The 27,600-nt window shown below is 42.4% G+C and overlaps 2 protein-coding genes across 2 annotated transcripts in view; one reads left to right on the top strand and one right to left on the bottom strand.

The window, feature by feature from the left end:
• The first annotated feature begins 461 nt into the window (after window positions 1-461).
• On the top strand, window positions 462-4,391 carry RASL11B (RAS like family 11 member B). Its single transcript, XM_030238954.2, has 4 exons — window positions 462-617; window positions 704-760; window positions 1,896-1,972; window positions 2,810-4,391. Exons 1-4 carry the CDS (start codon window positions 494-496, stop codon window positions 3,275-3,277), a joined length of 726 nt encoding a protein of 241 aa, XP_030094814.2. The 5' UTR covers window positions 462-493; the 3' UTR covers window positions 3,278-4,391.
• Window positions 4,392-7,145: 2,754 nt separating this feature from the next.
• SCFD2 (sec1 family domain containing 2) overlaps window positions 7,146-27,600 on the bottom strand; it is a 186,257-nt gene continuing 165,802 nt past the window's right edge. Inside the window, exons 6-9 of the mRNA XM_009101470.4 lie at window positions 20,537-20,682; window positions 16,883-17,017; window positions 11,519-11,638; window positions 7,146-7,548 (exon numbers count right to left, since the gene is read on the bottom strand). Coding sequence (XP_009099718.4) covers window positions 7,456-7,548; window positions 11,519-11,638; window positions 16,883-17,017; window positions 20,537-20,682 — 494 coding nt within the window. The 3' untranslated portion in view covers window positions 7,146-7,455. The remainder of the gene's footprint in view (window positions 7,549-11,518; window positions 11,639-16,882; window positions 17,018-20,536; window positions 20,683-27,600) is intronic.

Below are 27,600 nucleotides of genomic sequence, written 5' to 3'. Positions count from 1 at the left end.
AAGGCAAGGCATCGGGAGGTGTGGGGCGCAGGGTCAGGTGTATGACCCAGACTGACCCAGCCCGGGCACCAGGCGGGTGGCTGAGCCTTTATGGATGCCGCAGGCGTTTCGGTCAGCCTGGCGGGATTTTGGGAGTAGACGGCGGAGTTGAGATCTTCGGAAACGCTCGACCCGTCACCGTCAGGGTGCTGCGGATGTTTGACTCCCGAAGAGCGGGGAGGTTACACACAGACACAACCTCCTAATTTCTGCCATCGTTCCCTAACCGAGGCGCGGGATCCGCCGTAACCCCGCCGAGCGCCGCTCACCCTGCTCGGCATGGGCGGGGCGCGTTTCGGGACGCGTTTCGGGGCGTGCTTCAGGGCGTGTTTCGGGGCGAGGCGGGGCGGTGTTCGGGCGCTCTGAGTGGCCGCCAGGGGCCGGGGCGGGACGTGGGGGCGAGAAAAGGGCCGGGGGCTCGGCGGCGGTAGCTTGGGCGCGGGTCGCGGCCGGGATGCGCCTGACGCAGAGCATGTGCACCATCGCCGAGTGCGCGCCCGGCGGCGACGGCCCCACCACCGCCCGGCCCCGCCTCGTCAAGATCGCGGTGGTGGGGGGCAGCGGCGTGGGCAAGACAGGTGAGGGGCAGCAGCCGGGGCGAGGCGGGCGGGGGGCTGGCGGCGGCGGAGCGCGGCTAATGGTGCCTGTCTGTCCCTGCCCGCAGCGCTCGTGGTGCGGTTCCTCACCCGGCGGTTCATCGGCGACTATGAGCGGAACGCAGGTAGGCGGGCGGCGGCGCGGCTTTGTTCCTTCCCGCCGGGATGGGGTCGGGAGGGGGGCGCCGCGGGGCGGGGGAGCGCGGCCCCGGCCGCTTTTGCCGCCGGAGGGTGCCTCCCCTGAGGCTGCCTGGGCTGGGGCTGCGAGCCCTGAGAGAGAGTGGGCAAGCCGCAGCGCCGAGCCGGGCGCAGGTGGGGAAGGAAGAGCTTGCTCCCCCGGGGCTGCGGGGCGCTCGGCAGGTGCCGGCAGCGGCCCGAATTCCCGGGGTTCCGCGGCTGCTGGCGCCCTGAGAGCCCCTTCCGTCCCCGGTCTGCTCGCAGCCCCCGGAAAGGGGCACGCCAGGCACAGCCACATGCGGTTTGTGGTCGCAGCAGCTCTAGGGATGGTTTGTACTGCAGGTCTCTGATAGAATTCGCTTTATGTGGTGAAAGTACCCCTTTTTGGAAGGAGTCTTTAGCTAAAACAAGAAAACATTCTGTAAACCTAGTGTTGTATTGTTCTCTGCAAACTGGGTACCAGCAGCTGCATGGGCTAGGCAGGGCCAGTTTAAAGGGGGAAATGGAGGGGTGATGTTACATACCTCATTCAGTGAGTACAGTGCAGAGTCTGAACTAATGCCGGTGTGAAATAGACAGTTTTCTGTTGAGGAAATTACTTGAAAAAGCCAAACAAACGAAAAACAAAAAAACAACCAACCCAGAAAATCTTATAGGCCAGCCAACAAGCCAAGAAATGTCTTTGTCTTTGTTTAGGGCAAATTTGGAAGGAAACTTTAAAAGGGGAGCTTCAGTAAATTGTGGAAATACTAAATGACAAGAAAACTGCTTTTTTTTATGCAATGAAAGCTGGTTATTTTGCACTCTTACCTTTATCATTCAAGATAAGACAGTCTTTAAGAGTGTTAAAACTTCCAGGTTGCCTACCATTTAATGCCCGGCTTCAATACAAGTAAATTCATTATTTAATCCCAGGTTTCTAGTAATATCATAAATATTGTTAACACCTAAAAAGCTTGTAACACTGCTTTCTTGCTTCATGAGTGGTGATATGACTGTCCCTATACAACCAATGGGCAGCAGAAGCAACGTTTGTCTGTAGAGTGGTGACTGTACTTGTGAACCTGTTGGTGTTCTTGTCAGGTAATCTCTACAGCAGGCACATCCAGGTAGATGGAGAGATGTTGGCTATCCAAGTGCAAGATACTCCAGGAGTTCAGGTGAGCTAGATACAGCCATGCTACCAGAGTAGCTCTAAATGTTTGTGTGCTTGCATCCCTCTATGAAGCATCTTGTTATGGTGTTTCTGTAAAATGCTTTGCTGTGTGTTTCAGAGTTTGGTGTTCTTTGTGGGAGAGGTGGTAACTTGTGTTTTAACCAGTCAAGCCAGCCGTGTTGAGAGACTGTTTCAATGAATCATTTGTTCATTTGAGGCCCGTTACTTTTGAGTGGCTGAATTACTGAAGTGCCTTGTTCCTGTATATTGGGAACATTAGGCACAAACCCAGAAACAATTCAAACTGGTATATGTGAAATATGGTATATGAGAAAATAAATGTCATGACCACTGCCCAACAAGGTTCATAAATGTGTATGACAAAGTGAAGTCTGCTACATTGTGGCTGTGCTCATTAGTGTGTCACAAGTTGAAGTTTTAAATGTATAGACCTGAGTAATGCTGGACTGTTGCCTTTTTGAACTGGGCAGCACTCCAGGTCTAAATGCTTCCAGCTCATATCTTTGCTTCCCCAGACTTACTGTCTAGCCAGTTAATTTCCCATTCTGTGGAACTACAAAGTCTTTCTCTGCATGCAGAACTACTCAGGTCAATTTTCCATTTGAGTATAGCAAACTCCAGTGTTAAATTCCAGCTTTTTGCAGCTGAATCAACATCTGCATTTATTTGCTATGCTCAGATTAAGTTCATACTTACTATGTGAAATCCAAATATATGTCTGAAGCTGTAAAATGCTATTTGGCTTTACAGAGTCCTGAAGACAGGTTCCTTTAATCTTTTGTGACTTCAGCTATCTAATTTGAGACCATTCATTTTTCAGAACCATGAACACAGTCTGGATTGTAATGAGCAGCTGAACAGATGCATTCGCTGGGCCGATGCCCTGGTGATTGTCTTCTCCATCACTGACTATAAGAGCTTTGAACTACTCAGTCACCTTTACCATCATGTTCGACAGCTGCATCCAGGGAACATGGTCCCTGTCGTCATTGTGGCAAACAAAGCTGATCTCTTGCACATCAAAGAGGTGGAGCCTCAGCAGGGACTTCAGCTGGCCAATATGCTGGGCTGTACTTTCTATGAAGTATCTGTCAGTGAAAACTATAATAATGTCTTCAATGCCTTCCATCTCCTCTGTAAAGAAGTCAATAAACAGCAAATAACCAGCACCCCTGAGAGGAGGAGAACCTCTCTTATTCCACGGCCAAAATCACCCAACATGCAGGATCTGAAGAGAAGGTTTAAGCAAGCTTTGTCTGCCAAAGTGAGGACTGTCACTTCTGTTTGACAGCTCAGACCTTGGTCTACCCAATGTTTAGCTTGAGATTGAAACCTGGGGTGTTTAACACTGGCACGTGTAGAATCCAAGGTATTGTGACAGAATGATGGTTTGAGTAGCCTTTTGCATGGTAGAAGTCTTCAAGCAGTTGCTTAAAAAAGGAACAGTATCAGATTAGAAAAGGAAATAAAAAACCCCCTAAAACTTCCTGAAAAAGTTCTAGGATGTGACTTGCTGATCATATCTTTTCATTTGAAAAGGGAACTTTTCAGAAAATGAAAAAATTTGCCTTTTCCCCAGTTGGACAGATTTGGCTTTCATTTGTGCAGAAACAACCTTTTTGCTGTAACTCAACTTGAGCAGGGAAATGCCCTGAACTGCAGGTCCCTGTTCAGAAGTAACCGCTTGAGTTTGTTCTCACATGGATGAAGGACAGCATGATGCAACTGTTTAATTTTATTGCACAGTAGAACTGGTTTTTTTCTGTGTATTTCAAAATAAATAAGCAAACATCAAATGGTTCTGTAAAAATAAGTGTAAAATAAGTGGACAGGACTGAGCATCAAGACTGTAAAAAATGGTCTTTATTTTTTACTAGCCATGTTATTACTGACAACTTGACCTTACTCTTTGTATGCAAAGCTATTGTCCACAGGCTGTAAACATGTTTAATTACAAACAATCCTTTTACGGTCTTAAAGTACTTTCCAGACTAAATGATCCAACATGGAGCTTCTGAGGAATGTGTGTGGAGTGATAGTCTAATACCGATGCCGTTCTAAGACCTCCTTTTTTCTCTTTCTCTGTCTCCTGTGTGCAGTAGGTGCAAAAAGAACAAAAGGTGTGAAGCATGGCTGGCTCCAGGCAATGAAGATTATGGCTAGTTCTGAGCTGAGCCAGACCCTCTTCGTTCTTAAACATATGGCAGATTTTATATAATTAATTTTTTTTAATATTGAACCAATGGAGTTCAGAGCCTAAGGGCCTTATACACATGCACTTTAAAAAGCCAGTTGTGCTTTTGTTTAAACTGTAACTTATTTATTTTGTGTACAGTTACTCCTCCTAGGGAGTGGCCTTTTCATTCTTACTGTCTGGTACAACATTAAATTTTTGAATTGCATGTTTCCTTGTGTGTTCTTTGGGGGTGAGAAACAAAGAGTAACAACCAGGGAAATGTTGAGACAAAGTAATAGCTTTCTTAAGGTAGTTAACATACCCTGCAGAAACAGCAAGGTGTCCTTTCCTGCCTCTGCTGTTGCTTTATTAGCATAAACCACAGGGGTTTTGCTCTCCCAAGTGCTTTACAACTTCCTTTTAAGAAATTCCTGTAGGAGAGGAACTGAATAAGGCAAAGACCTTTCAAATTAAAATGGGATTCTTTATTTCTACTTGTCAAAAATACTTTGGTCTTTAGTGAGAAAGGAATAGTGTGAGGTAGGTCAAACCTGGAAGAACATGAACTCTATGTGACTGCCACTTTCTTAAAAAAAAATTTGTTTTGAGCTATGTCACCATGAAGAACTTAATCAAATTGCAAGTCTTCAGCTATCTTTTTGATGTTTAGAGTAGCTTTACTAAAAGCCTGCCTGAGGAGGATGTTTGTGATGGCTATACAGGCTCACCTTGTTAGCACACAGCTGCAGTAAGCCATGCAGGCAAACTCTGACAGGGTCCTGCTGATGATAATCTTTTGGACCATGAGTGATGTAGGACTGGAGTTGCAAACAAAACTGAGCTTCCCCTTCCACTCTGAGCTTATACCAAATAGTGCTTAGCTTATGAATAGAAAAGTGAATCAATTTCCCAAGAGTAGCTTAATGTTTTTTCTTCCTTTTGCCTTTTGAGTATTGCTTGGTGTTGTAGGCAGAGGACTTAGACACTCTTTGACATGGTCTTGCACCTGCCCATGAAACTTTCTCCTGTACTGTTTCTACTCACATGGGACTGGCAGGGGATCCCTCATCCCTTGACCTTTTCCCCCAGCACAGGGTCTATGTAGCTGCTACAGCTATTTCCTACAAATGAGCTTACTAGTGCACTAGGGCCACTGGAAAGACTCCACTGTACTTTTGGTCCATAAGTAGCATCAATTACCACAGCTGTGGCCCCAAAGGCTGAGAAAATTCCTCCAAAGTGTGTGTGGGCCTTGGAAGCTAGTGTCTGTCTCGGTCAAAGGAGCTACTTGATCCAGAGGAAGTGCAAGATCACTGATGTCTGCTTAGACTCAGCCCCTGCCTCCTCAATACAGTAGGTCTTTAGATGGCCAAGTCAGAGACCTGAGGGCATTTGATCAAAGAGAGATGATGGGGGGGAGACCACAGCCAGCAGTCTCCATCAGCTCAGGTAAGTATCAGCGTCTCAGAGGTGGGAGTACCTGAGCTCAGCAATGGCCACTGAACACAGGCAAGCCTTTCTGCTATAAGCAGAGTTTGGAAAATGTTCTAGGACCAAGATCGACGGTCTAGATTCCTAGGGGCAATCAAATAATGCAAAAGTAAAAGGGATTGCAGGAATATGCAGTCCTGTCACATGTAGCTCTGCATACTAGGAGAAAAGGAGAAGGCAGATTAGGTTTGGCATTGTGAGAGCATTGCTTTATTGATGATGGAATTTATGAAATAACCATATTCTAAGAAAGATTTATGGAATTTATGAAATAACCATATTCTAAGAAAGATTGAACAGTACAGAATGACAGAAAAACCAAGAGACCAGCTACTTGCTTTCCAGTTGCTCTATTCAAACTATTCCTTGAGCTTTTGATATTGCAATCTCATAGCATTTCTCATTTTTATAGCACAAAGTTCCATTCTATAGTCATTCTTATAAATTTCTCTTCCATAGAGGCGACATTGTTCATGCTTTATAATCAGTCCATTGTTTCCTTCTAGCCCCTCAAAATTGAACTTAGACCAAAATGCACCCTTTTCTGAAGACCATTATAAACATTTAGGAGAACTAATGCTAGCTTGTGAACAAAATTTAAAAAAACTACTTCCCATTTAATCTGCTCCTTTGGCATAATAAAGAATGCTGTGATAGAGTGAATGTCACTTAATTTCACATTCTCATCTCAGTGTAAGCTCTAGTTGTAGCATTACTTGGATGAAGCAAGAGGATGCAGCTTTAGAGCTCCACCATTTTATGTTGCAATTCGGAAATCTCAGTGCTATATGCAATTAAAATCTCTGTTGGCTGCTGCTCTTTCATCACAGATTGTAGCAAAGTTTTATAAAGAAAAATTACATAACGGAATTTGATTGCAGCTATTTCATGATCATAAATGAAAATAAAAGCTGTTTTCTAATCATGCTGTTCAGAAATCTAGCTCCAGAAAGAATCTGTGCTGTGGCCTCTTGAAAATGGGATCATGCCTTTTTTTTTTTTGTTTTTCCTTCTTCTTTCTTTTTTAAATGCATGTGAGGGGAGGATTCTTTCGGGGTTATCATCAAACCATCACAGCCCATATGGCCTCCTGCGTAAATCTACAGAGATGTGTGCCACCAGAAACTGTCTTTTCTTCTGGGACTGTGGGTAGAGAAACTTGAGCAGGAAATGGAAAGCTGAGAGAGAAGCAGCCATGTAACCCAGCCTTTAAGTCTGGCTCTGCTTCCCTGCCTCTAACAGTCCTGCTGAAAGAGCATGGACAGGCTGGGAGCTGCTGTGTCAGCTAAATCAGGGCTGTGTTCCATGATCTCTCTGGAGTGAGGGACAAAGTAAGAGCAGACGCTGCTAACATTGTATAAGGCACACTCCTTGCAAGGTAGCATGGCAGAAGGTGGATTTTGCTAGCCTCTCACTCCCTCAGCAGCATTTCCCACCAGCAAATCCAGCAAAACCATGAGGAAAAATGGTACTGCTTGGGGAGTGCAAATTGTGCATCACCTGTGCTCCTTTGCTAGGGATTTATTACAAACAATCACCCTCACCATGCTGAGTGAGGCTGGAAGTGATTCAGCACTGTGCAGTGCTATCGTCAAGGAGGGGAGGTTTGTTGTTGGACCATTTTGAAGAGCTGCCCATGAGTTGCAGGTGTTCCCTTGCAGCCAGATACCCAGCTGTACACCTGGAGCTGTAATTGCAGCAGTTGACACATCAGTTTTTGAAAGGCTGTTGAGAAGAGTGACAGAGCAGGGATTTGACGTTTCCAGGCAAGGCACTCATCTTTTCCACAGCCTCCCCCATCAGATACGAGCGTCAGGCTGGAGACGGTCTGAGGCAAACAGCAGCTCAACAGCTCTGTGTGGTGTCAGGAGTACAGAGGAGAGCACAATTACCTGAAAGAAGGGGAACAAGAAGCAACAAGTCAAGCTGAAAGGGATTGAGACAGTACTAATGAGCCATAGACAGTAACTGTTTGCTTTACCCAGCTCTAGGCAGGCTGTCTGCCTCTGGTGTTTACTGATAGAGAAATACACCTTGTCCAGAAAAACTGTCTGCTGGCTAATAACTGCAGTTAAATCGCTTTAAGGAGCATAATGACTGCTAGCATTGTATGCTTAATGAATGTGTGCTTTGACACATTTCTACCCACATTTTACCTGCTGATTCATTGTGACTGCCAGTACATTTACTGTGAGGTACCAGCTGATGAAGCCGTGGCTTCCTCTCCTATAGCACAGATTTGAGTGATGCCTGTTCCTTCTCAGTTGAAGGTAAGGTGAGCACCACAGAAGTGCCTGCTGCAGGAAGCCAGACTCCCGGTTCCAAACCATCTTTTCAGACCAGGCACAGGCTGTTCTGCACATCAGGCTCAACCTTCAGCACTCTCAGATGTTATCACTTTGGTTTCTTCCAGTTTTTAATCCCAGACAGGTCTGATGAATGAAACCACTGCTCACTACAACCATGACAGACATCCTGCTAGGTGCAAGTATCTGTTTTCCCTGAGTGGAAACCAGTATGTAATTATGTGGTGTGAAGGCTTCTCTGTAGTGCAAAGCTATCATCCAGGAGTGAGTGTGTACACTCTTGCTGTGAGGAGCTAAGCCAGGGTTGAAATCACTGCTCTTACTGAGCCCCTAGCTTAGCAGTGTCCGTAGGGTCAGGATTGCAGGCTGGGATCTGGGGGCAGATTTAATCATTCTAGCTCACTTGAAAATGAATTTGCTTCTTCAGCACAAAACCAAGGAGAGGAAGCACAAACATCAACAAGAGAGTATGGGTGTCCATCTACTGCAGCAGCTATCAAATGCCTTGTGCTGTCCATCATGTAGCTTAAGTATGTGGTAAGGCTGCATTTCAGCTTTTTTTGTTGCTCTTTCTTTCATCTTTTCACTTCAGATACTGCAAAGATCCCTTCTGTATTGGTGATAGCCTCCCCCTCAGTTCTCCTCTTCCCTTGTCCTCCCACACAATCTGCAGCAAACTGACACTGATTATCTCTTCCTTCATAAGCCTGAAAAAGTCTCTGTAACTTGCAGATGCCAAAGGCTGACACTGTCTTACTTATGTTACATGAGAATCAGACTATGGTACAGTGTGTGCTCATCTTGTTATCATGCAGCTTTAACTCTAAAGCTAAAACATGAAAGGACACGTTACTGGAGTTTTTCTAGTTTACAAGCCAAACACCAACAATAGCCACTGACAGATAAACGCAATTTCTTCTTGGAGTCCTACCACTGAACCCTCAGGGGATTTGTGCAACAAATAGCAAGCCCAGAGCGAAAAATGAGATCTCCAACTTTAATGTCTCAGAAAAGATGCTTGAATACAGCAGGACTTCTCTCCTTTCCCTCCAGTATCTCCAAGGGCTTGTTGAGGGGGATAAATGTGAATGTTTGTTCTTTCAGGAATTGCCCAGATAAGTAATGTCCATCTCTTCTCCAGGCAGCTCTCTTCAGGACAATCCTTTGCAGCCCTTTTCCTTATTCCGTACTCCCTGCCTGTCTTTTACACTTCACCTGAAGGGCTATCCCCTCCTAGTGGCAGCCAAGGTGGAAGAGCCAGGAGCTCCCATCCTGACCCACTGAACTCCAATGGGAAGTTTCCCCCAGCACAGCTGAAGGCAGGGAAGGATGCAGTTAGCATCCAAAGGGGCATCTGAAAGTTTATCAGTCTGCTGGCCTCAGCCACGACCACATAGATGGTTTTAATGTTGGGAGAAGGGAGGGAGAAACATTCTCTCATGCTCTTTCCCCTTTATTACTCTCCTGATTAAAGCAGAAAAAGAGAAGTAATTTCTTCCTTCAAAAATAGGATACTTCTCACTAGCTATGGGGAGCTATTTACCACCATCCAAAACCAATGCTGCATAGGAAACACTGCCTTTCTTTGTGCTTGTCCATGAGAAATAAAATTGTCATTAGATTCAGATGCAGAACAGTTCTGTGGATGGAAATATGTGTCTCCTATTCCACACTTAAATGTCATTTGCTTCAACTCCAAACAGTTGCTGAAGTAATCAGTGCACCCTGTCAGTTTTTCTTCAATTACTTTACTCAATTTTTGCACTTATACATTTCTCCAGTTTTCAAAGAGCCAGTAATTAGTATAAATGTTAGTGCTTTGTTTGACTGGAATGGACTTGGAAGGCCAGTGTTTCCCTAAAGCCTGAACCTGACTGCCTGAACAGCACAAAAAGGCTCTGTTAAATCCTGGCTTGAGTTAGATAAATGCCTGGCTTTTTGAAAAGAGAATAATCCTAAACAGGTGGTGCATATTCACAATTATAGTGCAGAAATCCAGGTAAAGCCAACAAACTTACAAACTTCTATTTTTTTGTGAGAGATTTGCACAACTGCTTAGTTTCTTCTTTCTCTTCCTCCTCCTGCCTCTCCCCCAAAGTCCTTTCACCTCTAACACAGCACATTTGGATAAAGGGCAAGATGAAGTAAAAGCTTAAAATGCTTTAGGAATCTGCCTCAGAGGGTGACCTGCTGCCAGGGTTAAGCCAAAGCAAAGCAACACCAGATCCCATGTCACCACTGTCAAGCCTTAAGTCATTCTAGAAAGCTAGTGGAAAATCTCTCTGCATAGTTCTCAACCAGCTCAGATGTTAACCCTCTGTTTATCTTTCAGGGTGTCTTAATACATTTTGTGTGTGGATTAACTCATCCATCAGTGTGTCACAACTCAATTCCCCTCCAAGAAGGAAAATATAATTTGCTATTTTGAGGAGATTAGCAGCAGACTAATGGGGAAGAAAGGTGTTATCAGATTTTAAAAAACCTGCTAAAATGGTACTCCATCTTACAAAATACTGCTTGAGGCTGCCTTGCAAAGACAACTGAAACATGGAAACACATGTCAAACTGAGGGGCTGCTTTGCCTGTGGTTGGCTCCATTTTGCTAATGACTTCTCACTAATCAAAACCGCCTTCCACAGGACTTGAAAACAAGATGTTTACCAGCCACCCTGGAAAGCAGAGTTATGTCTATGATACAGCTGGTTACACAGCACAGCACAGAGTCTTTGTATTCCCCTATGTATCTGCAGTACTCAACAGACACCTGATTGGTCCTCCACAATTAATGATGATTTTTAACACCTCGGGTACCACCAGAGCTCACCCATCCTCCTCCTCTCCCTCCTCCATTCAGATGACAGTTACTGTAGTCAAGTTCTGCTGCCAGAGAGTGGATGAGGCAAAGATCAGCCACATGGACATTACTGAAACCTCACTGTGGGAACCATCCTCCTTCCAGGAGTCCAACGGCACATTCAAGGGGTGCAGAGATTTGGGGCTTTCTCCACATAACCTGCTTCAGGCTACTTAAGGTCTAGTGGTCAGCTATCAGAGATACCTGGCCAGACACAGGAAGAGTGCAGCTCTATCCAGGTTAATTTATTTTGCTCCTCACCTTTGCTAACTGGTGTGCCTTCAGGATTACCACTGGTAAGTCACTAGGTGGTACCCAGGCTCCTGAGGATCCTGCACTGTGTCCCGCAGATGGATGACCAGGGACCCTGTAGCTTTTTGGGCAGCAAATGTTTCTGTTTATAAAGAATACAAAGAAACTAATCTCTTGAGACACAATGGAAGCTACTTCAAATTAATGCTAATCTGTTCTGAACTCTCCAACCTGAGTTTGAACTTTTGTTGCTGACTACAATGTGAAAAAACAGACCCTTGGTGCCTGAACACTTGTTCACAGATATTTCACAGCAAAATCCTAGCATCATTCCTGCCCATATGGCTGTGGCTTTCTGAAGGTTTGGTACCAGTGTTATAGGGAACACAAATTGATGAATTTTCTTAGTTTTTGTCAGGACAGGAACTGTATGCTTAGAGCTGTTTGTACCTGGGTACCAGGTTTGCGTGATGCTACCAAATCCTTCAGCATTTTCACCTCGGAGACTGCCACTCCTCCAACCATAAAGATGATCAGAAGAGGATGATCACCAGGGTGAGGGCGATTCACCTGTAAAATGAAGAAAAGCATTATTTGTACTCGCTTCATTCAGGTCCATCCAGGGAGTGATCAGCTCCCTACTGGCTAGAGGAAGACCAAAGAGGAAGCTCAGAAAGAAATATTCATGGAATGCTGTAGCAGCTGAGAGGGAAATCAATGGGGATGATGCCCAGTTAGAACTAATTAACAGTTTCCAGGGAAGTAAAAGTCTCCATGGATTCCTCTGAAACCTATGGGAGTTTCTCCTGTGGGTTTCTCCCTCCATTCCTTCTTCATTAGTTTCTTCCCTTTCCCAGAGAGGGAGGAGAGTACTTGGGTGGATGTTTACTTTGGATACACATACACAGGAGACTTTAGGGAATGAGGGGTAAATTACTACCCAGCAGAAGCAAGGAGTCCAGCCCAAACATGCTAGAATCCCTGCCTGAGGTCAACATGGAAAAGAATTTTATGCAACGTGTTTTCACCGGTGCAGTGAATAATCTTTTACAATTCATCCAATAAAAATAAATAAGGTCCATCATAGTATAAAATCAGTTTACAGCTTGTTTCAATTCAGAGTTTTAAATGCTTCTATGACTACCTTGTAACTAATAAAGAGAACCTTTAGCTCCAAGAAAATACTTGTTTCATTTTTCCTCAAAATGGCACAAATATTCCACTTCAGTTAAGACCTCATAATTAATTTTAAATGTGAAGGTGATGCTTTAATTAATTTTAAATGTGTATTTTACCTTTAAACATGAAGGTGATACTTTACATCAGTTTCCTCTTAGCCACTTCTAGAAGTTTGATAACTTTGCTGTTTCCTAGCAAACTGTTTCCTTCTTGAGAAAACACACTCCCCTGACACTACCTTGATCCAGTCTTTAGGAGGGATGTCAACAGAGCCCATGCAATTGCTCTTGTCACATCACCCTGGAGCATGAAACACTCCAAATGTTTGGTTCTGAAAAGTGACAAAATAGTTTAATTCCTTTTTAGACTCTCTGCCTCCTCTCCTTGTGTGAGCGTAGGCTTTTAACAGCATTCACTTGACAGAATGAAATTGGTGTCAACCCATGTTTGAGCAGAGCAGGGTTCCTTTGCTTTCCCCACCACAGCAGCTTGCTTTGATCCCTGTGGCTCCAGATCCTGGGGGTACAGCTCCTCTTCTTTTTCTTATTGTGGCTTTCCTATATTTAGTCTTTTGGCACTATTTCATCCTGAAGGTCTGTCAGGCTTTCTGCCTGGTAACCTTCAGCAAGGACTCTTCCTTTTGAAGCCAGCACAGGGAGATGCTATGTTCTCTCTCCAGGCTAGCTGGCTTTGATTACATGGGGCTGGTTCCCCACTCACTGCTGCTTCCCAGGCAAGGAGCTCTTGAATTCCTGAGCTTTTGAAACTAGTACAAAAGCCTCAGACAGATGTATTAGTGAGCTGAGTATTTGCATACTGGGTATTTAGCCTCTTACTCTCTGACTTTGTTGATAGCACTTACACTACAATTCCAGGGCATTGGAAAAGACCAGCCAGGAAAGTGGTCCCAACACCAGGCCTGCCTGGATATTACCCTTGGGCACATGGTGTGATACTTGGGAATGGTGTTGTGCAGGGCCAGGAGCTGGACTCGATAATCCTGGTGGGTTCCTTCCCACTCAGAATATTCTGTGATTCTGGGATTCTATGATTCGTAAAATCTTTCCTAGTAAAAACAAACTCATAGTAAACATGCATGCAGAACATTGGGCGCACTGAAAGGACACCCAGTATAAGAACTAGAAATCATGAGCTTTCAGGGTTGCTAAAGAGAAAATGTCTTGACAAATCATTTCCTTCAGTCAAAATAAACCTGGATCCAAACACATGGTGCCTATATAAAACTTACTCTTTTTCAGAAGACAAAGTTCAAACCACAAATTCCAGAAATGCGTATTAAAAATACTATTAGGCATGCAAACTCTAAATTAAACTAAAACAGACATGAAAAGGGTCTTGGAATCTTTAATTTTGTTATGCTATGTGTAAGTGTTTTGAAGGAGGACAGAACTTTGGGTACAAAATATTTGGCTGTGTTAAGAACTCAAGTTTCTGCCAATTTTTTTTTTTTTGTTTGCTTGATAATACAACCACCCAAGACTCTCTCTATTGAAGGAACTGGCTGCATGTAGCTAAACACAACTCATTCCTGTGACAGAGAAGAAGAACTGAAATGGATTGCAACAAAAGCAATGTGTATCTTCTGGGATCCTTCTACAGTTCAGTTGATTTGGGACATTTCCACTGCCTCTGAATTTACTGTGAAATCTGAATTTTGCAAAAACCCCTAAGTGAAATTCATTTTCAATTCAAAATACCAGACATTTCGGAGAGCTGTCTCAGGCAATTAAGAAGATTAACCAAAAACCCCTCAAAACCATTATGTTGACATGAAAGAACCCAAAGGAAGGGGAGATGGTGCTTTGAGCCATCAGAGTGTCCCAGTAGGACATCAGGGCCTTCTCCCCAGCTCTGAGCTCACCCTACAGGGTGTGCTCAGGATGCTGGTGGTCACAGGGCTCTTTGCTGGTGCATGTGTCTGTGTGGAGGGGAGAGAGAGAGAAAGGAGGAGGAGGAGGTAGTAAAACAGGGTAGCAGTGGTCAGTAAAACTCTAAAACTGAAGCAGGAAGGCATTAGAGGACAGGTGTTTTCTCATGGCTCATGGCAGCTCACAAAACACAGTTTTTTTTTCTGAGGAAAGTCAGCAAAACCAACTGTTATTGTTCTGTAACTCACCCAACAAAAACAGCAACACTGATGATTCTGTTATTTGTGACCAACCAGAAACCAATTAATGTAGCTCAATAACTGGAAAAAGGAAAACATGTCAATCACCAGAAACCAGGCTGCTCTGTAGGGCACTTGGTATCAATGATAGCAAGCTCAGATGATCATAAAACATGTCATCTAGAGCAGTAGTCAAAACAGGAGTCCTTGAAGCAGGGAGGCTTTTTCCCTTCACCATCCCTTAGCTTCAAAACAAACACATCTGCCAGACAAACAACTTCTGGATGAGAGATGTCTTTAAAAGTCTGTCCTGGACTAACACACCTGAGGCAATCACCAAAGTGTTTTTATGTGAGTTGGCACTTGTTTTCAGGCATTGAGAAAGAAACAAAAATAAGGAAGCTCACAAAATAATTACTGTGCTGATGGTGTGATTGTGTCAGAAATACAGGCTGGTCAGACACTCATTCATGCAACAATTGAGCCCATGCCAGCAAGCTAGGCTACAAACTAAGGGAGCAAGCATGGACACATATTTGTCAAGTATATGATGTTGCCTAGGAAATGTTTACCCTACACAAAGTTCCCTTGCTCATCTCTGAAAAATTCCTTATAGTAGCATATTTGTCTTACCAGGAAAGATGCACTTACAGGTACATATTGCCATAATTACTTATATCCCTCTCTCTTTCACACACATACACACCCCTTCTAAAAGGACAGATTAGTCCTCAAGCTAGTTAAAGGTGTCAATGTCTCTATCTAACCATTTAGGCCTTCTGAAGTCCTTATATTCTTATTTTTTTCCATTTAAAGAATAACCTATATTCATGCTTAAAAATTCTGCAATAAACAAATACAATGAAATCAATAGAATTGTGAAAATTACTGGTAAATGAAACCAGTAATTAAAAAAATTAATTGGTGTACTTGGGTGTAACAGCCTGGTTACTTGGTTTGATAGTGGAATGTGTTTTTAACTCTACTATTTTTGGAGTGTTGGCATAAATTTTTCAGTTCTGACATAAGAATGGAGATATATTGGGTCACTTTTTCTATATGTCTCCTCTGTTGTCTTAGGGCTTTATTATTAGCTTTGAAGAACTGAGAATTTGAATTTAGGAACCTAACTGAATGTATCTTGGAAATCCATCTCAACTGTGGAAACAGATTCCTGAAAACAAGCTCTGGATTTTAGGCTTACTTGATTATGTGCTCAATACTGGCTTTCTTTGAAATAACAGAAAAATAACTTTGTTATTCTGATACTGGGTTTTAGAACAGTACCAACACAACAGTCAAAACTATTTTTATCACCTGACTTTAAATGCAGGTCTAGCAGGAATTTTCACAAAGGAGAAAAAAAAAATTCTATTCCCATAGAATCACAGAATCAAATTGGAAGGAGTCTTTGTAGGTCATCTGGTTCACCTCCCTGCCCAAAGCAGGGCCAACTTCAAAATTATATCAGGTTGCTCAGGGCTTTGTTTTGCCAGCATTTGAATATCTCAGAGAGGGAGAATTCTCTGCACTTAATCACTCTTCCTGTTAGAATTCTTTTCCTTTATTCAACTGGAATTTCTCTTGCTGCAACTTGTGTCCACTGCCTCACACAGTTTGCTGATGTCTCTTCCATGCTGAGGGGTGGTGGTGGTAAAACTAAAGGAAAAACACTGGGCACAATACTGAAATGTACTGTACTCATACCCATAGTACTGATGTGGTTTGGTGTGAATTTAGGGTTGTTTTCAATGGAGGATTCAGGATATGCAGTAAAACAAGGTCGAATGTACAACATGCTGGCTACTCCACTTCAACTCTGTAAATATTTAGCAGACACTTAGCACAAGCTAATTTGTAAGGCAGAGTAAATTCTTGTAGAATGTCTTAAAACATGCTAAGAGGATCCACAAAGAAATTTCTAACTTACAGGCTTCCTTCCCTCCCCTCTGGTACTAGTTGAACCATATCAAATATAGAAAAGGTATTGAATTTGGAGCTCCCCCTTCATCCCCTGTGAGACCAGATTGGTCATACTTACTTCTCTCCTATCTCAAGGCTGCTGAGTGTCCTTACAGTCCTTTGATGAGGTGCCATGTGGAATGCCTTTTGGAATGCCAGGTAGGTCATATGAACTGACACTCTCTGATCAATTTGTATGGTGGGTGTCTCTGAAGAGCTCTAAAAGCTATGTGAGTCAGGACTTCCCTTTAGCAAAGCCACTTTGCCTCTTCCCAGATATATCATACTTATTTTGGTGTCCACCATGACCCTTATTTAGATGTTCAGTCTGCTCCATTCCTCTTGTTTTGTTCAGCAGGTGCTACCTGTCTGCACTGTACCTGCACTGTGATGCCTCAAGCTATTCCCAGCCCCCCTTCAAGGATTTAATGCTCCTAACCTTATCCCTTTAAGTTCTGCTGAACATTATAATAAAATCAACTACTGCTGCATGATGCTCTGACCTCAGGAAAATCTTACAGATGAGCTTGGGAAGGCTGGTTTACCTTCATGAACATGCTGAATCCCGTTTTAAGGAGATCAGTGAGGCCTGATGAAATGTGCTCAATATCAACAGGATCGGGCCGATCGGGATTACAGACCTCTTCCAGTACCTGTTTCAGCAGAGGTTTGTAAGAAGCCTGCACAAAGAGAACAATGCATTGTGAGTAAACCCACTTAGATTCAGTGCAACCATGATTCTAAATATTTTATTTCTCTTAAAGTTACAGAAATAATTATCCCAGAAATGAAAGCATTCAGAGAGGTTGTGACCTTTGCTGCAGATGGTGTGCACCAGTACAACATCAGACTGAAAGGACTGCAAGAGAGCCACACATTTACCCTGCCCCATGTGTATTACATCAGTAAAGAGAGACAGGGAAGAAAGGGGGGACTTTTACTTTCTCTAGAATCTTTTTGGAGGTAATACAGAAATGGATAACCATATGGATGAGACTGCTGCCCATTGTGCACCCAGATCTCATTCCTTTTCTAATGATTTTACAAACACCTAAATCGGGACTTTTTTTTAAGTGATCACTCCTGCCTTATTCCAAGTGTCATGTTCCCCCTGAAGTCTGGATACCAGCAGGGAAGGGAAGAGACCAACATGCCTGTCCCTCATGGGAGAGCACAGCTAAGGAGTCCCTGTTAGTCCTTTAGCTTCTATGGCCATGGCATTCCACATAATATTTCCACCTGTGGAAGACTTTTGAACAACAGGCCAAACAACCCCATCATTACCATGAATGCCAGAGCTCCAGAGAAGTTAGGGGCTAGGAGAAGTGGAAAATGTAAAGGTACAAATGGTCATCATACTGGAAGGTCTACTCCCAAAGATCAACCTTTTATACTCTTCAGGATCCACAAATCCAGGCTGAAAGTGAAGTAGTAGCCTAATAATCTCCACATTCCAATACTAAGGTTTAAACCACTCTGACATGCTGAAAAAATTTTTAAGATAAAACTTTTAGGAACCAATGGAAAGATCTTTAATGAAAATTCAAGCTTACTTGGTTTACAGATGGAGCTTTGTTTTACTGCTTCTAACTTTGCCCAAACTGCAACAGAACCACGATCATTTCAGAAAGTGCAATTGTCATAGAAAATGAGCAGCACTAAAATTAGCACACTTATTTGGTTTGGGGACTACCCCAGGTATATATCATCCCTTAGATTACTTAAGGGAATTAAGTGCAACATCATTAATCTTGCAAAGATGATATCTACAAGAGACATATTGCAAGTAAATAGTAAAAATTGATGGAAAATAAAACACAAACCACTTGGCTTGAAACTAAAATTTTCTGGTGTCATTAAAGAAATGTTTTTCATCCAACACTTTAGAGTGAGAAACAAAGCTTACAGTTTTTTAATACAATGCTGTCAACAAAAATTTATACAACTCATCTAGTTCTTACAACATGTGCATAATTTTTAGTTGAGCCAACAAAGCAAATTACAGCAGACATGAGCTGCAGGATCTTCTAGAACATGTCAAGATTTCTGTCAAATCTAGTCACGCAATAAACAACTGTTTGAAAATACACATGCAGGCATGAAGTCCTATTTATAAAAATCTGTTTAATATCTTCATAGATGAGGAACAGAAAAACATTCTGAATGAAGTATTTTTGGAGCAGAGATCAAATCACAGTTTAACAGAGAGGCTTACTCCACAAAATTAAAGGAAAAACATCATCATCTGACTGAAATGAAAAATATCATTCAGACAAAACTATCTATTCAAAAGACATCAAAAATTAGCTATGATTTTGCATGTTTGAATTTTCAGCACCAAAACTCAGTGCCCTTCAAAACAACCCAGTCAGACTACAGAGATACTAAAATGCAGATACTATGATCCCCTACCTTTTTTAAGTATAATGGTTTCAAATATATCTAAAAATCTTTTATGACTTGAAATTAATCTACTATATTTGTAAGGGTTTTTTTGGTACAACCCCCAAAACCTGCATTGGTTTCTATCTCATATAATGAAACTTTGATCAACTTTAAATTTTGGCAGGCACAAATTTGTTTAAAATAGCTGTTAAAAACCTCAATAGCTATGGGACACACCCCATACAAGATTATAAAGGGGAGAAGAGAGAGAAACAGAGAGACAGAGAGAGCGAATGAGGAGAGGAAAGTGAGGGATGGAAGAAGGAACGAAGGATGGGAAGAAGGAAGGCAGAAATATACCTAGATCAAGATGAAAGTATCTTCAATAACAGGCAAAATTCTGTTCTTGCATGGTCACTACATGAACTAGTTTGATAACCTGATGAAAACATTTATCATTTTATGTATGACATACAAACTACAATGCTACAAAAAGTCCTTTTAAGAGGCTATCCAATTCCCAGTTGCTTACCCATAGAAACCTTTTCATGAGTCTTAAGAAGAAATGGAGGCTTTCCAGCTTTTAACAGACAAAGTGAAAAAGTATGTAGAGGCTAAATGGACTCCCATAGCCCTAAGCAGGTTTGGCAATGAGTGCGGTCACAGGATGGGCACTACTTCTTCTGAGGAGCTGAACTGATCGCACACAACCCCTGCCAGTCAAAAGAGAGGCCCATTTCCAGAGAGCTCTAAGTATCATGGACAATCACATACTGCCTGCTTATTTCTACTATTATAAATCTCCTGGACTTCCCTCAGCAGAAGGTTTGTCCTACTCAAGCAACTAGATCCCTTGCATGACCAGATTAAGGGGCTGCAAGGTGTTAATATATCCCTTGCTGTGTTCCAGCAGTTATCCCTAAGCAAGCAAAGTGGATTACATCCAAAGGACATACTGATGCTAATTACATTTCCAGGAAACATTTCTTATCATCTCACTGCCCCTGCACTGAACTGTATTAAATGTTTAACAATTTTCCCCATTTTGGACACCAGACTGGTCCAAACTGCTGGAAGGCTTCAGGAACAGATTTTCTTCACCTTAGATTTCCAGTGACATTTTGCAACACTCATGTTCTTACAAAGCAATGCTTAATTTGAACTACATCCATTTGCTGGTACATTACATACAGCACCATTAGGAGTGTGGAAGGGTTTTTTTATGGCTCAAGGCTAGAATGATCTCTCTTTAAATCACTACTTTCTGCTGTAGAACTCTATTTTTAACTGGGAAAGGTCTTCAGGAGAGACAGAGAGAAGGAAAACCACTGTCTATTAGTCCTGATGAGCTAAAGCAGTCTTGTAGTTCATGTGTTCCTATTTCAGAAACAGAAGCTGCTTTTGTGACCTATTTATAAACAGGTTTGTCCCTCATGCTTACAGGGACAGGAGAGGAAATACAACAAGAAAATAGTTGCAGTATGCATGCAGACATCCTGCTTCACTCTGCCTTGAGCAGTCTAAGTCGAGAGCCATCTTGACCTAGCCCCGCCTTTCACAGGCATCCATGTCATTCCACAGTGCTGCAGAGCAAAGCCCAAATTTCTTCCTCAGAGCTGACATTGATATGCATGTGCCTGAGTCTGGACAAAGGACTTGAGGAAGTTTTTCATGACTGGGTCAATTATAAAATCTGTGCTTAATCTTCTTCATGGGCAGAATGTGTAGGATTAGCACATCCACAAAATTACTGCTGTAATTTCGAGAGCAGGCTGAAGATATAACAAACACAGGGAAAAGAAAGCTGCACTTGCCTGGTGGGTGTTGCTGCCTGGATTATGTATGGAATGGAACTGTTTCATGTGCATTCTGACCCTGGCAATATCCCTGAGGGACAGGAACACACTGTCCATGGCATCTGTGGCTTTCTGAGATGTCAGGTTCAGTGACGAGTCACAGCCTAAAGAAATAAAGAAACACACAGCTGAGTGAGTGAAAAATGTTCATGTGTTTTGATAATAAACAGTAGGAAAGGGGTAACAAGGAGGAAATTTTAAATTATTTTCATTGTATTATATTCTGGAAACTTGGGGGCTTGTTAGGCAGCATGTTTTCAGCGTGGCACAAGTCTCTGCAGATAAGCAAGAAGGCAAAAATTCTGGACAGCAGGCAAAGTGAAGAGTGCCTCTCTTTGTAACCTCAATCACACAGCATTTTCACCAGCACAGAGGATATTTTGCTCCTCACAGCCAACAGAAGGTTCCATGCTAGCAGACCCCAAAGAAGAGCCCCCTGTTATATGGGAGGGAGCCAGCTGGTGTGCTGGTGTGCTTGAGTAAACAGCCATGGAAAAGGGAACTGCTCCTCCCTGGCCAGCAGCCTGCTCACTCCAAATATATTTCCTACCTTTGTGACAAGAAAAATGGAAGAGTCTGTGCTAAATACAGCAGAAAGGTCAGCCAGACATTGGAAAGAGCTGCATTATCACAAAAAAAGTTCCTATCCTTTCTATCCCTCAAAGTGGCAGAGTTATTATCTCTAATGTATTTTTCCAATGCACTTTTGCTAAGGTATAATGCCTATCTTCCACTAAGGCTAAATTCTAATTACAGGACCACCTAAAATGTCCCTCTGGGTGGCCAGACAGGGCCTTGGAAAAAAGAATGTCTTAGTCTTGGCTCCATCCTCCTCACCATGTGACCAATATTGCACAGAAGCATTGAAATAAATGTTTTCTTGACTCCACTGCTGATGAGAATTAGCCAAGTGAGAGGCAAGTGGATCACCTGATTTTTTATTGTCTTGTCAACACAATTCTACTCCTCTTGACATCTCTGCCTGCCTCTCTGCTTGCTTGACTCTTCATCCCTGTGGCAGAAAATCCATCACAAAATAACTCTTCTTGCCACATGTTCACACCAACACACTCACTCCTGCTTATTGCTGTTGTCTTCTCCAGGGATGCTGCTGTAGTGGCTTCTGTGTCCACCCTCCAGTTCAGAAACCAATCCTGCACCAGCAAACCTCTATGTCTATGCAGAATCTTGCTGAGAGGGCAGGGTCTGCCTGCAGGTCCAGCTTGCAGTGTGCTGCACCCTTGGAGCCTGGCACTGAAAACAGGCATCCAGACTGTCAAGAAGGCACCTGGATTTTTGGGTAGGAGATCCCTGAACAAACTTTCTCTGCAACTGACAAAGGACAGAATCCTTATATACTTAAAAAGATCAATAAATAGGTGGTAAATGCAAAATGTACAGAGACTATTTGACAGTGTACTTTCAAAGTTTCTCTAAAATATGACTTCCTTGGGACTTTCCATCAAGAACTATCATGTCTGAGGAAACCTGGGAGACCTATTTCCAGCCTGACATCCAGTACCTCTTTTTTAAATGTAAATGAAAAAATAAGTTTTCTTAACAATCCCTTATTGTTGAAATCAAAATCTCTGAAGGCTGCTGTCTACCTGTTGCACTGCTCTAGGGTTATAGAGGGGAGCCAGGTTTCTTTCCAGCCTGGAGAACAACAGAAGCTTGTTCTTTACAAGTAGCAGGCAGCTACAAATCACCTCCCATTCACACCTTCCCTGCAAATGGGGCTCTGCAGCATATGGAGAGCAGAACACAATCCCTCTAATCTGCTCTCCAAGCTCCCAAGAAATCTGCCTTCTACAACAGTGAAGAGGTGGAATACATTAGCTGCTGCACAGCTCATGCACTAATTAAAACAAAACTTCCTGTTACTGTTTTTTCTTGGGAAATTAAATGCCATTTGGAGAGCATGCTGAATGAATTCTTTTGAATCCCAAGCTCTATTATACATGGGAAAAGGCATTCAAATAAAATTTTGGGATTTCCTGTTGGACTTGAAGAAGCCCAGTCGTGGAGAAAAAGAAAATCACCACTAACCTGAAGAGGACTCAAGATTTTAAAGAACACAACCTAGTTCTGCAGTGAGGAAAATGAGTCTGTTGGGAGCTGCATTCAGTGCCTACCAGGATAAGACTTAAGAACTTTTTCATGAGACAAAGTACATCTCCTCTTAAGCAACACATCTGCATAACCATTATTACCACAATTAATCCATTTTCACACGAAGTTTGAAAAAAGAAGAATGAATGGAGATGCTGTTTTAGTAGTATAGTACTGAGTGACCCAGGAACCAAACAGGACCAGATTTCTACTGATTTCTGAAACTGGAAGGAAAATGCTTTAAGAAAAGGACATGGGCACTGTGAACCCATAATAGAGATCTATAATTAAAGAGCAGCACGTGGTTGATTATCCCCCCTTTACCTCCAAAATGTAACAAATGAGAATTTCAGACCTGAGTTTCAGGAAACCTTTCACTGTGCTTAGTCTCTTTTGGCAGACATAAAGACATTTTAAACAAACTTGTTCTTTCTCTAAAGCAGTATGATAATTATCAGCATTTTTGGGAGGACTTTGATAATTCAGAGATATCACTAGGCTTATGATTCTTACAAAGCTGAAAGTTTAGGAAAGCTGAAAGTTTACCACTCCACTCTGTTTTATTGGTATTAACATCTGCTCTCTCCACCTTAGGCTGTCTCTATAACCCTTTTACAGAAATAAACCAATGTAAACCCTGCAAACCCTAGAACAGAGCCAGCAGAATAACCAAGCCATTTCAGAGGCACACATTGAATCAAGGGCTAAACCAGCAAACTTGCACTCTGAGGGAGAGAAAATCCAGCATCAGGATTTCATTATGCAGGATTTCATTATTTTCTAGATATGCAGAGCATATCTTGTCAGCAAAAGACAGAAGAACAAAAGAGATAAAGGGTTCCTTGAAGGTCAGAACTCAAAATACAGCACTATGATATTAAATTAATTAAAATCTTCTATTTTTATACTTTAGGTGATAGCATAGCAATGTGGGAAGAAGTTACAAATGTGTACAGTGACAGATCATTGCTGGTTTTTGCAGGGTAAAAAAAAAGTGTAAAACCCAAAACTAGGATGTAATTTGTATAATTCTCCTGTCACTTCTCTTCCTTATGGATTCTGCCACACATTTGAATCTTTATGCTTCCATCTGATTTGTACTGAATTGTCTGATGCTCTCTGATGCATCTAAAAAGCAAAGCTGCTAAATGAGTGTGGGACAAGGAAGGACAGGCCAGCACATAAGAAATCTGCCATTTCCCTATAGTTACACCAGCAGAAGGTGAAAAATTGTAAATTATTCCCTTCTAGTTTGGGGGAATTCAGAAGAAAGGTGTGATCTACAGCCTTTGAGTGAAGAGAGTGTCCAGAAGGGGCAGACACAGTGGTGACAGCTTCCCTGCAGCACATCCATCCCTGGGGCTTGGAGAGGGTCCTGCTCTGTGCTTGCTCTCTCTACATCCCCAGCCAGAGCATGTGTGGTGCTGGATAGACAGCCAGGTCCTCCCTTATCAACTCTGTGGCCCTCCTATGCATTTGTATCAACAGTTCTGTATCCTTCTTATGTTGGGGATCCCAGAACTGGATGCAGCACTCTAGGAGGGGTCCCACAAGAGCAGAGCAGAAAGAGAGAATCACCACCCTCAGCCTGCTGGCCACACTCCTTTTGATGCAGCCCAGAATTCGGAGTGCCAATGCTAGCAGGCAGAAAAGATAGGGAACAGGAGGAAAGAACAGAATAGCAGCATATGGGAAAAACATTAGGAAAGGGGGAAAAAATGCACACAATATCAAAAATCAATGCTCTGTGTTTCTATAAATTTAATTTATGATCTGACTGGCACATGGCAAGTGAAAACAATTATGTGTTTAGGGGCAGTCACCAGCACCATGCAGTGCAGGTGATGGTATGGATCTGGTGGCTATGACAGGAGGAGTGTGCATCTGATCCACTTCCAAGGAAACCACGGAAGGCAGCATTGTGACTGACTAAGATGCAATTTGTAGATTTATTCTCATCACAACAAACATCTCCCATTTGAAAGAAAAACCCAGGATGGTTTTTTTTTTAAGAGTTAACTAAATTTAGAATCCTATATCTCTGCTTCAGCTTTTAAATATGCATCCACACTTTAGCAGTGCTGAGCATCCAGGGATTGCACATGTATGTCTCCAAGGGCATTTCAGCACATTATCTGATCTTCATTATCTAGGGACACATCCTGCAAGCTCTGGAGTTCCCTGAAGAGCACTGTGCTTGGAAAGGTTGTTTTTGGCATCAAGTCTTTGAACCCTCTTCTGGAAACTGCTCTTTGGTGTACAAGGGACACACAGACCATGTAGATAGGAACTTTGCTGGATCTCAGGCTCTAAAGCTGCACATGTGAAAATCTGGCCACTTACCTGCATGATTAAATATGGATTTAAGAGCTACCTTAGGAGAGTAATATTTTTTTTTTTAATTTTGGCCTTAATATCTGTCATTTGGATATTTTGATACTACAGGAATATTTTATTGCCTTCTTCTTGCCAAAATCCAACAGCACAACATGTAATATCAATTTTTATGAAGCTCTGCAAGCTTGGTACTGCTTGTTCTCATGTTACATGAAATTAAACCTGTCAATTCAGTGAACAATCACAGAGAAAAATTACAGAACTTACTACAATAAATTACATTAATTAATTGCAGGAGGAATTTAAGTTAGGCTCAGATGTGCTTTCTGAAGGAAATTAATGCAACAAATTCATTTGGGAACCATTCAGTTGCTCCCTCAAGCTGCCCATATCTTAATTAAAAACACAGATGCTAATAAAGCAATGGTAAATGGTCTGTAAGTCCAGTAAGGCCTCCCAATAATGTTCTTGCAAGAACTCAGTAAAACTCCAGGTTTTGCTAAACAATATAGAGCTTTATGAGCATACCACCCTAGGGCCCATATGATCAATAGTCCTTGCTCAGTCTTTTGCAAATTATTCTCAGATACCCTCTTTTTGTCTTCAGAGTAGTGGCTGCACTGTGGCAAGGACCAAGTTATACTCCCATCAAGGATGTCCCTTCCATTCAGGTGGGGCATTAGCCAATAACTTCCAGTGATGGCGAGAAGTTTCACCCTCAGATCTGCTGCCTCTCACCTTGTCCACAAGGAACTCCAAGAGGTACCACATATGTGAAGGACAAAGGATGAGGGATGAGGTTTGTGTCCAGGTAGCAGCAGGTGAGGCAGTCAGGACGACCAGTATTGGTTCTGCTCAGCTGCCTTGACCAGAAGTCCCCAGAAGCATGGGAGTCTGGGTGCTTTACCCATTTGTATTCAGAGGGGAACGTCCAGAAAACAAGATCTGTAAAGGTCTTTATGTTTTAAAAAAGCCTTTTTCTTCTTTATGTTGATTTAAATGAATCCTACTTTTAAAACAATAACAAAGTAAAATAAATATTTCAGTATTTTTATTTGATTTTTTCCGTACTATTTTTTCTTGGACAATGAAAATGAATACAATCAATGGTTTTTGCATTCACAGTCCAATTTGTTTGTGTATTCCTCAAACTGCCAAATCAGGCTTGTAGATTGGACATAACTGGTAAATGCTTCCTTCTGAAAACATAGGCCATACCTAGAATTTGTAAAAATGCAGGAAACAGTTTTTACTCATGGATCTAAGAATGATGATAATGGAGAAGGGTCCAAGAGACATCTTCTTTCCCAGTTTAAGTTCTGAGCCAAACTCACAGGACTTGCAGTATTCATAAACTAGTGTAGGCAGCTTTATACAATAATGTAAATATATAAAAATATAAGACCACAATTAAAACTAATTACTGTAATCTATTTATCAGCTACTGAAACAAAACAATATTTTTAACAGCAAGACAAAAATAATCACATTCTAATGCTATGTATAATTATCTTTTCCAAAAGGCCTCTTCACCCAGCATGCTATAGCACAGGTGAAAAGCCATCTGAAAACTGACAAAGACAATGGGCACCTAGGTTGCATTCAATGGGCAATATTTAATGACAGGAAAAAAAAAAGGAAATATTAGAATAATTGCAATTTAGACTTAGCTACATCAGATACTGCTACTGCCTAAATAAAAACATACCTCCAAGCTCATTTCAGAGCAGGTTTGCTGAGGGAGTTATGCTGGGCACAAGCTGATGAGAAGAGAAAGTCAAGGGGCACATCTCCCAGGGGCTACAGCCATTAGGAGGAAGAAGGAAGGCTTCCCTTTTTCTATACTATCAAGAACCTGCCAAGTCATTAGAGGGAACAATTTTCTACCTGGCAGATTGCACAAGACCTTCTCTTGTCCTTCCATCAGTGGTGCAAGAACCATGACATGCTGTGCCTCTGCAAACATAGCCCAAAGCTGACCAGGGTGTGTGAAGCCATTTACAATGCTGAAGAGCAGAGAAATGGGACTTGTGATGCTCTGCTGGAAACCAAGAGACCAGGGGCTGTACTGGGCAAGGATCATATTATACCTTTTTTTAGTTCCTGATGCTGCTTCTCCTTAAAATAGACATTAACACTTTGGCCACTGAGGTGGAATGTGGGGATGAAACAAGGTAAGGGCAGAACAACTGTTCTTTCATCCTGCAAGTGAGAATACTTGTGTAACAACTAGTGTAACAACTTCAAGAGAAAAGCCAGAAATATTTATGGTAAAGGGCTTAACTGCATGACATTAAAGAAACCACAAAACACCAAACCCTTGTAACCCATAATACTGAAATCAACAGCCACAATTCTCCACAGTGAAATCAGAAATTCTACTTTAATGGCAACCTGCCACACTGCAAGTCACACATGAGCAAGGACAAAAGGACTAAGAACTGGAACACTGAAAATCTCTGCATTCACACTGCCACAACACTTGTCCCTCACTGGAGCTGCTTTGTCCTACCACTGTCAGTGGTGCCATGCACACAAAGCTACATTCTCTCTGGTGTCCCAGCCTTGCTGGG

The sequence above is a fragment of the Serinus canaria genome, chromosome 4 (assembly GCF_022539315.1).
Source record: "Serinus canaria isolate serCan28SL12 chromosome 4, serCan2020, whole genome shotgun sequence".
Taxonomy (NCBI): domain Eukaryota; kingdom Metazoa; phylum Chordata; class Aves; order Passeriformes; family Fringillidae; genus Serinus; species Serinus canaria.
Note: the sequence above shows the minus strand (reverse complement) of the source record. Positions and strands in the feature narration are given on the sequence as shown.

What these genes read in the sequence shown, in the direction of transcription:
- RASL11B (XM_030238954.2), top strand. Translation starts at nt 494, where the DNA reads ATGCGCCTGACGCAGAGCATGTGCACCATCGCCGAGTGCGCGCCCGGC. An exon ending in CGACTATGAGCGGAACGCAG is followed by an intron (nt 761 to 1,895) that starts GTAGGCGGGCGG and finishes TGTTCTTGTCAG; the next exon opens with GTAATCTCTACAGCAGGCAC. An exon ending in AAGATACTCCAGGAGTTCAG is followed by an intron (nt 1,973 to 2,809) that starts GTGAGCTAGATA and finishes TTCATTTTTCAG; the next exon opens with AACCATGAACACAGTCTGGA.